At 45.7% G+C, this 14,433-nt stretch overlaps 1 protein-coding gene across 1 annotated transcript in view; it reads right to left on the reverse strand.

Moving 5' to 3' along the window:
- Positions 1–603: 603 nt before the first annotated feature.
- The window catches only part of CRIPT (CXXC repeat containing interactor of PDZ3 domain), a 49,732-nt gene continuing 35,902 nt past the window's right edge, over positions 604–14,433 (reverse strand). Inside the window, exon 5 of the mRNA XM_057558046.1 lies at positions 604–737. Within this exon, the coding sequence (XP_057414029.1) occupies positions 628–737 (110 nt within the window). The 3' untranslated portion in view covers positions 604–627. The remainder of the gene's footprint in view (positions 738–14,433) is intronic.

Consider the following 14,433-nt stretch of genomic DNA (forward strand, 5'->3'; position numbering starts at 1 on the left):
TTCCTCTGGGGGGATGAGTTATCCTAGGAAATCTAGACCAAACCCCTATAGAGCAGAGCCTTAAGGAGTCCAGTTTTCATCATGGAATTGTTCCCCAGGCATCTCCTTCCTGAGCAAGCACCAGAGCTTCTACCTCAAGTGGAGCTCATGGCAACTCCAGGAAAAGAAATGAGGACAGGATGGCCATGGAATTGGGGCTGGGTAGCAATGCCCTGCCCCTGTTGCTTCTGTTCCCTAGGCTAACTGATTTGGGGCCTGTCTCAGGTTTCTCTGATTGGGAGAGTCCCGGGCTCCCTCATCAACCTATTGTGAAGAAGCAGGAGTCACAAGGGCAGAGGTCCAACCATAGCGGGAAAGTACATAACATCATGCAGAAGAGCAACACTGGTTACCAAGTATGAACAAGACAAGAACTAATGTTGCTCCATGTAAAGAATTAGAGCAATACTTGTCTGGACCCCTTGAGAAAGTTTCTCTTAATATTCAAGTGAGCAAGAAAGGTTCAGTCCAGGAAGGTTCTCCACCATGTAAGTCTTCTGGTCTGGGAAACAATATCAAAACACTCCATTTGAATCTGGAGGCAAAAATACCTATCATTTCCTTGCATGCCTGTCACTTACATCAATATTATTTCAGAAGGATTGGCTGGTGCTCATGACGTGTTTCACTTACAAGGCGGATGAGGTTCAGAAAATTATTGTTTATGGCATTTGAGAGTCTGTCAATGTTCTGGTATCCTAAAAGAAGGTAAAGGTTAGTCCTGAGGTACGACTCTGAGAAGACAAGCACAGAGCCTGATGGTGAGCTATTAACAGGACTGACATTTCACAGCAGAGCTGCCATGAACGAGATCAACATTAATTAATACATACAACAGGGAGCTGTTTGGCAGCCTAGAAAAGCCCTGTCAAGAGAGGTGAGGGTCTGAGGCTTGGGGCTGGAGATATGCAGGCATCCAGGAGGACCAGGGTCAAGTGAGGTCTCTAAATAATGGCAATAACAATACTCTTGACTGATTCCTAAGGACAAAGTGTAAGAGTTAGGGGTGTGTGGATACATCACATAGGGGTATGCCACCACAAGTCTGGAGTATACAGATTTGTGTATTTGATTATTCATGGCTTGTTCATGTATAATGATGTATATTTAGACATTTATGTCCTGAATGTCATCACTTTCTCCCAACATGGACTAGGCTGAAAATTTTAGGAAACCTGCTTCTGCCATCATAGGTAGTTCATAGAGTTGGGAGATATATATAGAAGACATTTTCACTCCTCAAATAGGGTGACTTTCGGGGATTAATTGGGTGTGTAAGATTTTAATTCTCTAATACTTACCCTCTGGAAATGTATCCAAAATAGCTTGACTAAAGCACAGTTCCAAAAGCAACAGACTAGACATTGGGATGGTTGGGCAGGATCTGTGCCTGGGCTTCCTCTGCTTCCTCTGTGTAAGGTTATTATTGGATTGGAAAGGGTTTTCTCTGTTAGCAACTCTTCTCCTTCCAAATAATCGCAGACTGTTCTGCTCACCCCTTCCCTGTATCCCCTCAATATTTATGGATTCCCTTCCCTTGCAATTGTTTATCGCATGCTGCTCTGTGATTACTCTTTTCTAGTAAGCCAAAAGCTCCCCAGCGCTGGGACCTGCTGCCTCGTTAGCCTGGATTTCCCCAGAGCAGGGACCGCTTCTCTTCCAACCAGCCTGGGACACTCATAGGTAGAAGCTCACTCTTCACCTCCTGTCTCCTCCCCAGGCCCTTTGGGGAGGGGGCTGCTCTTAGCTGCCTGCCCTTAGGTTGCCGGCCAAACCACATGGCTGCAACAGGACCATAGGCAAACAGGCCTTCTTTCTGCAGTAGAAAATTCAGTCATGGCTAGAGCCGATTCACAGACCTTGGAGTCCACCGAGAATTTTTGGTGGTTCATCTAGTCTGCTCCTTCTCTCTGTTCTCTCACATGCTCTCCCTGCCCCCACCCTTCTATCTGTCTCCTGCTTATTTTCAGTAACCTAATCAGAAAGCCTTCAACAAGAAAGTCTTCTACATCTGCCTCATACATTTTGCACAAAAACAAAAAGTAAAATATACTGCAAAGACCTGGCGTGGTCCTGAGTCTTTGCAGTTGGTGGCGTCATTGCCCGTGAACTGGTGAAGTTGGGAGGTTGGAGTGGGGGTGGTGGCTGGATGCCTGTTAGAGAGTTTTGGAGCCCCCTCTCTGAGCTTCACCATATCATATAGCCCCAAATTATTTGGATCCCTTCTGGGGCAACTGCTTGGCCCCCAAGTGCTTTTTGAAAAAAATGAATTGGCTGCATTTAGCAGAGTAGAGTTAGTTTATTTAATAGCCTGAAAAATGATATCCAGATGCTCAACACAAAGGAGGGGGCCCTTCCCTCTAATTTCAAGCCTGCCACAGTGATCCTCAGCCTGGTCCCTCCCATCTGGACAGTTGCCCTGTGCTCTCTGGGGGTCTACCTTGGGAGACCGCCCGGGAGCTCCAACTGGCCCCAAACCCAAGGAAGGAAGGCAAACCATCTGGAATGCATCGTCCAGATTGGCTCCACACTGCCCAGGCACCCTGACAGCTTTTTGGGACTGTTAAGAGACTTGGATTTAATCCATTAGGCTCTTCAGTCAGAGGCCTCCAGAACTCTCTTTGTCTCCTTCCAGAATTTAGATTCCACAGAGGCACAGTTAGACCTGCTAGTCACTTCCAAGTTTGGATTTCTCAGGAAAAGGACCAAGGTGTGCTCTGAGAGATACTTTCCAGCAGCTCTTGGATTAGGAACAAATGAAGGAAAGGGAATGGTTTCAGCAAGAACCTTTTCCTCGCCTCCCTTTTCATTCCCACTGCCACATCCTGACAATCTACTCCAGCCCTGATGATTGACACTTACTTGGAGGCGAGAAAGAAAATTTGTCCCATTCCAGGATGCTTGGGGGAGCCTTTAAAATGGCAACCTGGCTTTCCATAGCATCTTCTCACCATGCAAGGTATGCTTGGGAGAAATAAAGGAGTAAACTCTCTACAGGGGAGGGAGTGGCTAGGAAGAGGTTTGGAACTATCCTCAAATCAAATTGTAAAAAAAGGATCAAGGGTTTTAAAAACAATTTTCCCCAGAACTGTAAACCCCCATTAACTATCAATGCATTTATTGTAATTTTTTCCCTAGGGCGATAAACCAAGAATTACTAAATTTACAAAGGCTAAACATGTTTCCTACCATCTTGTCTCTACTTCTGATTTGTTTCTTCACAGACAAGAAAAAGATAATTTCACCCAAACCCCTGACCCTGGGAACACAAATTCCAAGTTAATTGGATCCAAATTTAAGAGACTCTAGAGTGTCTCATATCAGGCCAGCTCTCTCAAATGGTGAGTGTGTAATGACAATGAATCCCAGAATAACCCGGCACAGTCATCTAAGAGTTGCCTTCAAAGCCTCCAGTATGTTTGGCAAACAGGGGGTATGTTTCATGTCCCTGCCTAAGTCTACCCGCGGTTGTTTCTGTGTCAAAGACTCCTCCCTGCTTCTCCCAGACCCACTTTTAGCTTCTGCTCACCCCTCTAGTGTTGACCACCTGGAACTAGCAGATTCCAGCCTAGAATCGAGATCCAATGCTGCTAGCTACACGTGAGTCTCAGCAGAGGAGAGTGGAGCAGACCACGTTTCTCTATACTTGCTCTCTCACTCTTCATGTCTCCACCACAAAAGCTGTACAGGTGTATCCAGATTTTTAGCAGGGAAGAGGTCATATTGTCCCACAGCAGACAAATTAAAATTGAACAGCAGAAGTCCTCTGGTCATGCCACACAGGGAATCTCTTATTGGCTCCTTTCCCCCTAGGTTACAGCATCCTGCTGTGTCACTCAAACTACTCCAACCTTCTCCAGGGTCCTCTCTTTTGTATTCTCTCCATCCTCCAGTATCCACCAATTCCTTATGCAGAATAATTGAGCCAACTCTTTGTCTGCTTTCAGACCATGGCTTTGGAGCATCACTTCCAAATGAAAAGAGGCCTCTAAGGTACCATTGTGGATGGGTCAGTGTATCCCTTCCCCATGCTGGGGAAAACCCACTCGAAGCACCTGCCCTCTTTAGGACATCTTTGTGCTGAATCTCACTGGGCAAACCAAGGAATGTGGCTAGGGTGAGATGGGGTTGGGGAACTGATCCAATGGAGAAGCTGGCCCATGATAGGCAGACAAGCATCCCAAGGCTTGATGAAAATCTCAGCAATGACTTATACCAGGTCAAGCCTGGGATTTCCAATCTGGCAGGTAGAGCACAGCCCTGGGGAATTCAAGAGACAATTAGTGCTCAGAAGACCTCTGGGTGGGCAAACACCATGTAGGAGGTTTGCCCATGGGCTGTAGGACCCAGTCACCAGGTTTGGGAATAGGCCAACAGTCCAGCACAGGAAGAAGACCAACAGAAGCATAGTCCCCCAATGCTGGATGGTGATTCAGAGTGGAGCTCCAGCCTCAGAAGGGGACTTAGTTGCTAAGCAGAATAAAAGACTTATTAAATGTCAGACACCAAGGTCAAAGCTCTGATGAACATGGAGGATGTAGGAAGAGCTGTAACTCGGGGCCAATATGCATGACCAATGGTCACTGCAGAGGCCTCAGATCTCCACTCATTTACCCGTGAGGCTATGAGGGGAGTGAGTAGGCACCAGCCTTTAGGAGTAGGCACCAAGCTTTGGGAACAGGACCTGATTCTTAGTCCCACTGGATGGTGGAGTGAGTGGGCTGGGCTGGGCTATTTATGTACTGAGCCAGCAGGACCAGTGACGTTGGGCTGGGGAGGGCAGCAGAAGAGGAAACAATGTGGAGACTGGTAATCTTCAGCCATAAAGGATAACATGGTTATCGTTAGAATGGTACCTCCCTGGCACTCTGACCATGCACCAGCCTGAAGTGGTGGGGAAAGCACCAGATTAGGAGTCGGGAGTCTCTATTCTAGTCCGACTTTAGCTAATTATCAGTTGTGGGCCCTTAAACACATACGTTTATTAATTGTTGGGCTCTGGTTTCCTCATCTGTGATCTGGACATTGGGCTAAATCAGTGGTTTTCAAAGTGTGGTCCTCAGACTGGCAGCATCAGTGTACCCAGAAGCTTATGAGAAATGCAAATTCTCAGGCCCCACCCAGAACTACTGAGTCAGAAACACTGGGGGTGGGGGACTTCCCTGGTGGCACAATGGTTAAGGATCCGCCTGCCAATGCAGGGGACACAGGTTCAAGCCCTGCTCAGGGAAGATCCCACATACCGCGGAGCAACTAAGCCCGTGCGCCACACCTACTGAGCCTGCGCTTTGGAGTCCGCGAGCCACAACTACTGAGCCCACGTGCCACAACAACTGAAGCCCACACGCCTACAGCCCATGCTCCGCAACAAGAGAAGCCACTGCAATGAGAAGCCTGCACACTGCAACGAAGTGTAGCCCCTGCTAGCGGCAACTAGAAAATGCCTGAGTGCAGCAATGAAGACCCAACACAGCCAAATAAATAAAATAAATAAACAAATAAATAAATTTATTTTTTTAAAAAAAGAAACACTGAGGGCTGCACCTAGCAATCAGTGTTTAACAAGCCCTAGGTGATTCTGATGTACAACAAAGTTTGAGACGCCCTGGGCTAAATAATTTCTAAGTCCCTGAATGCTCAGATGCCTTTGGATCTGTTAGGAGAGATGAAATCAATCTCTCTGTCTCTCTGCTTCTCTCTCTCATACACACACAAAACACAAGCCACATATAACTTGGCCAGTAAAATACCAGTCTTCGGATCTTGTAGTTAAAAGCTCCACGAGCAGGTCTTCACTACATGTTCCAGAAACCCAGCCTACATCCTTTTTCTCTTCAGCCTGTCACTAAAATCAGAGCCTGCCTCTGAAATGGATACATTAGTGTTCTAGTCAGCAGGTGGAAAATTGTAGCATAAATTCTTGTCTCCTCTACCTCCTGCCCAATTAGCCAGAGAGAAGATAGGAAGATTTACACTTTTCCACAAGCAAGGTCACAACCTGGAGTCAATAGAAGCCAGTTTCCAGCCTAGCACTCCTGAGGCTGCTGCAGCAGATTGGCTAAGAGGCAGGTGGATCTGCCTGGTAGCAGGGATTTAATAGGCAAAGCAGCGCAGGGAGGAGAACCAGCAAGGAAGAATAGCTGTGCTAAGCCTGCTGCCTTCTAGTTAAAAAAATTTATAGGTCTATTTATAACCTGTCTTGCTCCACAAAGGATTTGAGGTGCTGCCTTCTTGTTGGAAAACGTTTGTTACCAATACCTGGAATCTGATACCGTGGACTTCCTGGCCTGGAGCAGAGGGCCAGGTCTTATTCATACAGTCTCTGTGGCGTGTATAATGGCTGCTCCAGGCAGTCTGTTCTAGAATACCCGTCTTCCTGCTCATCCCCTTCCTTCTGCCTGCTTCCACAGAGAAAATGTTGTCACCACCGTCCTGTTTCTTTTTGTTTTTAAACTGCATAACTTGACACCTGGCTTTAGTCAAATAAACAATATCACTAGGAAATGTTTAAAAGCCTGGCTTGAGGAGTGGCTCTGGAAGGTCTATACACAGAATTCTTCAGCTTCTCTCAGAGGTCTGTTCCTCATGGGAGCATACCGATAGGAAAATCATCAGTTGGATACATACTCTGAGTTGATTTGGGTTGGGGTAGGCAGGATTTAAATAAATTACTACATGGTAAGTTCCTGGAAGAGAGGCAGGCCCATAGCAAATGCTCAGTGCTATCTAAACAAACAATCAAACAAACAAAAATACCAGTAAATGGATATGGATTTGTACCAGAACCATCTATTCTTTTTGGAAGAAAACAGGCGGGTGTTATGGGTTCAGCTAGGTTTGTCTCCTTGTGATATTAGTTGATCCCTATGAGTCTGAATCCCCAACTCTGTCCTCTTTTCCCATTTTCACTTATCTCCTTGGCCTAGAACAGTATTCAACAATTAAGTCACTCCTAGTTTTTCTCTTTTTACAGAATAAATAATTCCAGTTCATTAATAAACCTCCCCAAAGGCGGAGGTTTAGTACCTTTATGATGTCCCTGGGCCACTGGGTTAAAAAAAATAAGCAGAGACAGCCTCATATCGCTTTTTGACATTGGCTGAGCTTCCCCATACTGGGTGATCTTGTTCTGGCTCCCAGAGGCCTTGGCTCCTGGATTTCAAATATGACCTGGTCACTGGCACCACCTTTCATCACCTACTCTGCCCCAAGTGGTCCTCATTGCTCTGCATGTAGATGCTGCTCCCTGCTCCTGCTTTTACCCATGACAAGTCCCTTTAAGAAGCTGACAAACCATTTAAAAACTTTTACAGGGACGAGCCAAGAGCAAAGAACAGATAAGAAGAGAAGAGACTTACTCTACCAGCTATCAAGACTTATTATTAAGCTTATAGAAATTAGAACTGTGTTATTGGTTCAGGGATATATTAATAGACTAATAGAAGAAAGAATCCAGAAACAGAGCCACACATGTATAAATATATGACTGAGAAGGCACTAAAGATAGGCAAGGGAGATGAGGGTCTATTCAGTAAGTGAGACTGGAAAATTAGTTTCCATTAACATAAGGAAAAAAAGGAAACTGGATCCCTACTATGTACAAAAATGAATTTCTGACAGAATAAAAATTTAAAGGTAAAAGGCATAATTTAAAAGATCTTAAAAAAACTACAGAATAATTTTAGGAACTCAGGATAGGAAAGAGTATCTCAAATAAGTCACAAAAGGCATAAACCATTAAGGAAATGATTAACACATTTTTCTACCTTACAATTTTAAACTCCTATTCATCAGAATTCACCTTAAAGAGAGCGAAAAGACAAGCCACAGTCTGGGGAAATATTTGCAACATATGTAACTGGCAAGGGATTAGTGTCCAGAATATACAAAGGATACCAATGAATCAAGAAGAAAGAGAAACACCCCAATAGAAAAATGGACAAAAGACATAAACAGGCATTCACAGAAAAGGAAACACAAATGGCTAACGAACAAGTGACAAGATGCTACAGTGAGATACCCATTTCATACCCACCAGATGAGCAAAAAAAAATTTTTTTTTTAAAGATTGATTGATTGATTGATTGCTATGTTGGGTCTTCGTTTCTGTGCTAGGGCTTTCTCTAGTTGCGGCAAGCGGGGGCCACTCTTCATCGCGGTGCGCGGGCCTCTCACTATCGTGGCCTCTGTTGTTGCGGAGCATAGGCTCCAGACGCGCAGGCTCAGTAGTTGTGGCTCACAGGCCCAGCCGCTCCGCGGCATGTGGGATCTTCCCAGACCAGGGCTCGAACCCGTGTCCCCTGCATTAGCAGGCAGATTCTCAACCACTGCGCCACCAGGGAAGCCCCTGAGCAAAAATTTTAAAGTCTAACAAAAACAAATGCTGGAAAAAATGTGGAGCAACCAAAACTCCTTATTAGTGTGAGTGTACACTGGTACAGGTATAGGAAAATAAATTGGTATTTCCTACTAAGGGTTAAGATAGGCATACCCTACCAGGAGCAATTCTACATCGAGCTATGTACCCTAGATACTCTCCATCTATGTTTATATCTATGCCTATACCTATATCCACATCCACATTCATGGATAGCCATATCCATATCCAAACCCAGAGACACGTACAAGAATGTTTTTGCCACATGTTCAGAATAACCAACCCAAATATCCATCAACACTAAATGAACATGTAAATTTTGATGTGTTCCTTTCAACGCAATACTATACAGCAGTGAAAATGAACAATAGCTACACACCTCAATATGGATGAATCTCCCAAACTATATTGAGTGAGAAAAGCAAGACCAAGAAAAATACATTGTGTCACTTCATTTATGTAAAGATCAAAACCCAGAAAAACTAAAAATATATTGTTCAGGGACACAGGTATGTTCTAGTCGGTGTTCTAGCAAGAAAGAGATGGCACACACAAGCTGGGTGGCTGAGGAAGCTTATTAAAGGCACTCTTTACAAAAAATGTGAGTTGGGTTAGGGTATGCATTCTCAATGAGGCCAATATTATCCCCAAGGGGGCAAAAATTGATTCTTGAAGGCAAAAAAGTATTATTCTTGTCATGTATAAAGCAGAGATATGTATAGTACATAAATAGATACATAGTATGTCTGTGGTATTAAAATTTCATGGTGGGGAAGAAGATTAGGAAAAAAAATCTGAAAAGGCTACATAGTGGTTGGGGGCAGGTGTGAAAATTAAAAAAAAAAAAAAAAGATTGAGAAACACTAGGTTTGGGTAACCACAAACAATGGTGTAGTGCCCTGGGGGCTGGCAAAACAGTCCGGAAGCTTCACCCTCCCTAGGCTTGAAGGAGCCAGGGGTGGGCAGGGAGCTGTATGGAGGGCTGCCTGCCTTTGGTAGAGGAATGCAACCGACTTATGGTGGGTGACCCAGCAGGGAAGGGCAGGGGAGCTAACATCCCAACCTCATTCTCCTCATCCTCTGATCTCCTGTCAGCACTTCACTTTAGCCAAACCCATCAGAAAGCCAGGGATCAAGGGATCCTCCTGATACAGTCCATACAGGGCAGCCTCAGGGGGCACCGGGAAGGATGGAGAAGATTGGAGAATGGATCTGGAGGGGCAAATGGCAATGACACAGCAAATACACGTGGTAAAATTATAAGGCACAAAGGTATCACTGGCACACATTTCAGGATTGTGGTTACCTCTGGGCTGGGAAGAGAGGGGCATATGGGACTTCAATAATATTAGTAATATTTTAGTACTTGAGGGGTGGGTTCATAAGCACTTAATTTTCTTAAACAATACTTGTATATTATTTATATTCATTTGCACATATAATCCATTTCATATAATATTGTTAGAAAGTTAACATGGTAGTAACTTGGTAGGTGAGGTAAAATGAAAAGAAATAGCCATTGGACCTGGAGACAGAAATGGAGGATTAGAATGTAGGTTTTACCACTAATTAGCTGTTTGAGATTAAGCAAGTAAGTTAGTTTCATTGACGAACCCTGTTAGAGGTTGAGGAACCACCATCCCCAGCCCCACCTATTCCCAGGGATGTTAGGATTAAATGAAACTATATATAGTATGCAAAATCATGTGATAAACTAATTGGTGCATAATAATTTTTTCCCTCTTCCTTATTCTACCTATCCAATTCTATTTCCTACTGTTTACTCTCTTACAAGTTCCTGTGCCCCAGCCAACCCCATCTCCTCCCTGACCCCCCACTCTGGGCTTGCATACAGACCTGGGTCCATGTGTCCTTCCCCAGCCTGATCCTTTCTCCTGTCAATCAACCTGGCTCAAGACCCCCCACCCTGCCCCACCTCTCCAGTACCTCCTCCCTTTGGTTCCAGCACAGTGCGTCCTTAGTCCCTCACAAATTGTAGACATTAATAAAAAAAGGAATTAAGATATCATCGCAGATGCTTTCATCAAATGCAAATGGGACTACTGTTGATAGGTTACTTGAAAACATTGGTTAGAACAGATAAGACAAGGAAACACACAAGCCTTAAGCATCTTATTTTAACTTAAAACATACAGATACGGGTTTATTTGCCAGTCTTTTGATGAGAAACCTAGGCTTTTCCGCTAAGTACAAGTTCCTTGTCATCTTTCTTGCATCATGCCAGTTTCTCTAAGGTGGAGCAAGAGCACAGTCACTTGAGAAGCCCAAGGTCACAGAGCTTGCAACAGACCTAGTACCAGAATGACTTTGTATTCCTCAGTACAGTGCCGAGTGGAGGAGTGTCCTATAAATTTAGTTGAATTGCACAGAGCAGCTTGGAGGGGTGCCTGAGGAGGGCTGGGATGGGAACAAAGAGGCGAAACTGTGAGATGCAGGCGGGTGCCAAAGACGACTTGACTTAAATTATAACACTGCCTCTGGTGGTCATCTCTGGATCAAGCACTGGACACAGCTACACCCACTCACAAAGCTTCAACTGGTGTCTGTCTCTCTTATACCCGATTGCTCATTCTGGGATTTAATGCTTTTTTGGTGTATGTATTATGGGGTGGGTTTGGGAGGCTGGAGAGGAGAGAGGGACATGGATGGTGAGAAAGGTAGGCTTTGGCTTCCCTGGCATCTTTAGGCCCTTTTTTGTCCAGTCTGTGCTCTGAGGTCAGAATCTAGTCCACAGCTATTTAAAAGCCTTGACTTGGCCCTGGAATGCTGGCAAGCTCCAGTCGAATTAGAGTTCATAAGTACAGTTTCCTAGGGCTGTTGATGCTTCATGTAAGAGGCTTAGCAAACCCCAAGGAGACAGTTGGTATGCATACATGCATATAAATACATATGTGTACATGTGTGTCCATGCATGCACATATATGTGTGTGTATGTGTGATCCCTTCCCCACCGAGGCCAGGTGAGGACAAATTGCACAGGAAGTCAAGGAGTGCCTTTTCAGTTCACGGCTCCTAGAATTTCAAGGTGCACATGCTGCTGCAGATTTTATTGTTTCTCATAAATATTATCTTATTTCCCCTACCTGGGCAGTGCTCTCCCAGAGTACAGGGGAGGCTGTGCCAGTCCGGCCTGTGTGTCTTGGCTAGGCCTGTCCAGGGATAAAGCATGGTAGGCATTGGCCCTTCCCGTGGTGCTGGTGGCCAGCTGCGGGGGAGCACCTGTGCTGCACAGGGAACAATGGCAGGGTTGAGGCACACTGGCTGCAGTGGCTGTCAGGGAGCAGTGAGGTAGAAACCCAGGGGAGGTAGAAACCCTTCAGCACTCACTATATTTTTTCATCCTCCTGCCTATTCATAGGTCCTGATTTAGGAGAGTTACAGCATAGCTGCACAAGTGCTGTCCAGCCAAAAGGGCTGTGAATTCCTGATGTACTCCTGATGAGTACTAATCATTTATTTCCTATTAGTACGATTTAGGGTCTTGAGAGATTTGGGCTGGGCAAGAGGAAGTCCTTCTTTGAGAATAAGGGTAATTAAAGACTGGGTCAAAAGCTCTCAGATGGTAGATCACTCCAGAATAGCCTCTTGATTTTATAGAAATTCAAACTATAGCCCAGAGAGGTTCACTGACTTGTCGCAGTTCACACAGCTCATTGGATGGCATGCTTCATGAAGTCTTTTTTTTTTTTAAAAAGGACTGAATTATTCGGAAAATTTTCATTAATTTTTACACTAAATAAAGGGCAAATTAGCAACTGGCCTCTCTGTTTACTAGCTGTGGTACTTTGTGCTTCAAAGTACCTTCTGTTTCCTTCTCTGTAAAATGGAATAAATAACACCTCCCAAGATCAGTGTGAGGAAGAATAAGTTAGTGCGTGTGAGGCATCCATCTCAAGCACTCGAAGGGCTCAATAAATGCTAGTTCCCCATTCCTTGCCTCAGTCTGCATTTTCTCCTCCTTGCCCTTTAAAATCACAATAAACAAAAATAAAATAAGTCCACACCTTACTTCATAGACAGGTTCACCTCAAATCTGAGAGGACAGGACAAAAACTGGTTAGAACGCATTAGATCCAAGATGGCAGAAGATTCGACTTCCAGTAGACCTTGAAGCTCATTATACGCTCATTGTAATGCATTAGCACATGCTAAATGACACACCACCCATAGGCGCCATGACAGCTCTGAGGCCGATCATAAAAGGCCAAAAAAGTGGGTGGTGCCCCAATTCCTGGAAATCCCCACCCCTTCTCCAAGATAGTTAGAATATTCCTCCCACTTGTTAGCCTATGAAATTACCCGGCCCATAAAAACTAACTACCCGGGCTTCCCTGGTGGCGCAGTGGTTGAGAATCTGCCTGCCAATGCAGGGGACACGGGTTCGAGCCCTGGTCTGGGAAGATCCCACATGCCACGGAGCAACTGGGCCCGTGAGCCACAACTACTGAGCCTGCGTGTCTGGAGCCTGTGCTCCGCAACGAGAGGCCGCGACAGTGAGAGGCCTGCGCACCGCAATGAAGAGTGGCCCCCGCTCGCTGCAACTGGAGAAAGCCCTCGCACAGAAATAAAGACCCAACATAGCCAAAAATAAAATAAATAAATAAATAAATTTTAAAAAAAAAATTATAAAAAAAAAAAACAAAAAAAAAACAAAAACTAACTACCCCACATCTCGGGGCTGCTGGCAATTTCCCAGATGACCTCATGCCCTGGGGCTGCTTCCCGCCTTCTGAGACAGTCCACACTCTATGGAGTCTGTAGCTCCCTGAATAAATCTGTTTTCACTTTACTATGGCTCACTCTTCAAGTCTTTCCTGCGCAAAGCCAAGGACCCTCACTTGGCAGCCCATCCCAGGGACTCACCCGAGACCTGGGACATGACCATCCTCTCACGCCCCTTTTTCCTGCAACACTTGGAGCTGAAATGCAGACCTGAATGCACAATGTGGGTGGACCACCCTTCAAGCCCAACTGAAGCTCAATTTCAGTCTCTTCTTGGAAGCTTTCCTAGAGGAACCCTAGAGGCACATGATGACTTTAGCTGTGTCTCCCCAGGCAACATCAATTTGTAGGCAACAACTCAATTGCCTTCCACTACCTGGGTTCCCAGGTGCTCCTTTCCTCCCACAAAAATCATTGTGGGAGAATCTCCTCATTGCTGTGCCCGACTCTGCCATGTGGTGGCTCCACTCCGCAACTTCCTACCCACAATCCAAGACCGCAGAAACCAACGTTGAAATGCCAGGCACCAAGGTTGCAGCAGCCAACGTCCAAATCCTCCACACAGACAAGGGGTCCTGAGGGACTGACTCTGGGCAGGGAGTAGCACTCACACAAGGGGGAGAAATGGAATCTGCCAATCCTGGGTGCCAATGATTTGAAGAGGGCAACATCCAGGGGAGAAATGGAAATGCAAATCCGGTCCCATCCAATCCAGTCATCTATACAAAAGGGCTTAGGAGAGATGGAGAATCCATTTGTAGGCAAAGCAGTGCAGCCAGGAAGAATTCCCTGAGCCCAAGACCACTGCTCCAGCCACTTTTTTTTTTTTTAATAAATTTATTTATTTATTTATTATTTTTAGCTGTGTTGGGTCTTCGTCTCTGTGCGATGGCCCCCTCCAGTTGCCGCGATCGGGGGCACCCCCCATCGCGGTGCGCGGGCCTCTCACTATCGCAGCCTCTCCCGCTGTGGAGCACAGGCTCCAGACGCGCAGGCCCAGCAGCCGTGGCCCACGGCCCAGCCGCTCCGCGGCACGCGGGATCCTCCCAGACCAGGGCCCGAACCCGCGTCCCCTGCATTGGCAGGCAGACTCTCAACCACTGCACCACCAGGGAAGCCCCAGCCACTTTTTAAGAGGCAGGAGAAGAAGAAAGGGACCACGGCTTGACTGGACAAGCTATGTCCATTCGATGCTTATTGCCCTGGTCACTCAACCCAGAGGAGGATTCTTGTTCTCTCTGTGCTGCTAATTACAACTCTTACTAGGTTTCCGA

This window comes from Balaenoptera acutorostrata, chromosome 12, assembly GCF_949987535.1.
Source record: "Balaenoptera acutorostrata chromosome 12, mBalAcu1.1, whole genome shotgun sequence".
NCBI lineage: Eukaryota > Metazoa > Chordata > Mammalia > Artiodactyla > Balaenopteridae > Balaenoptera > Balaenoptera acutorostrata.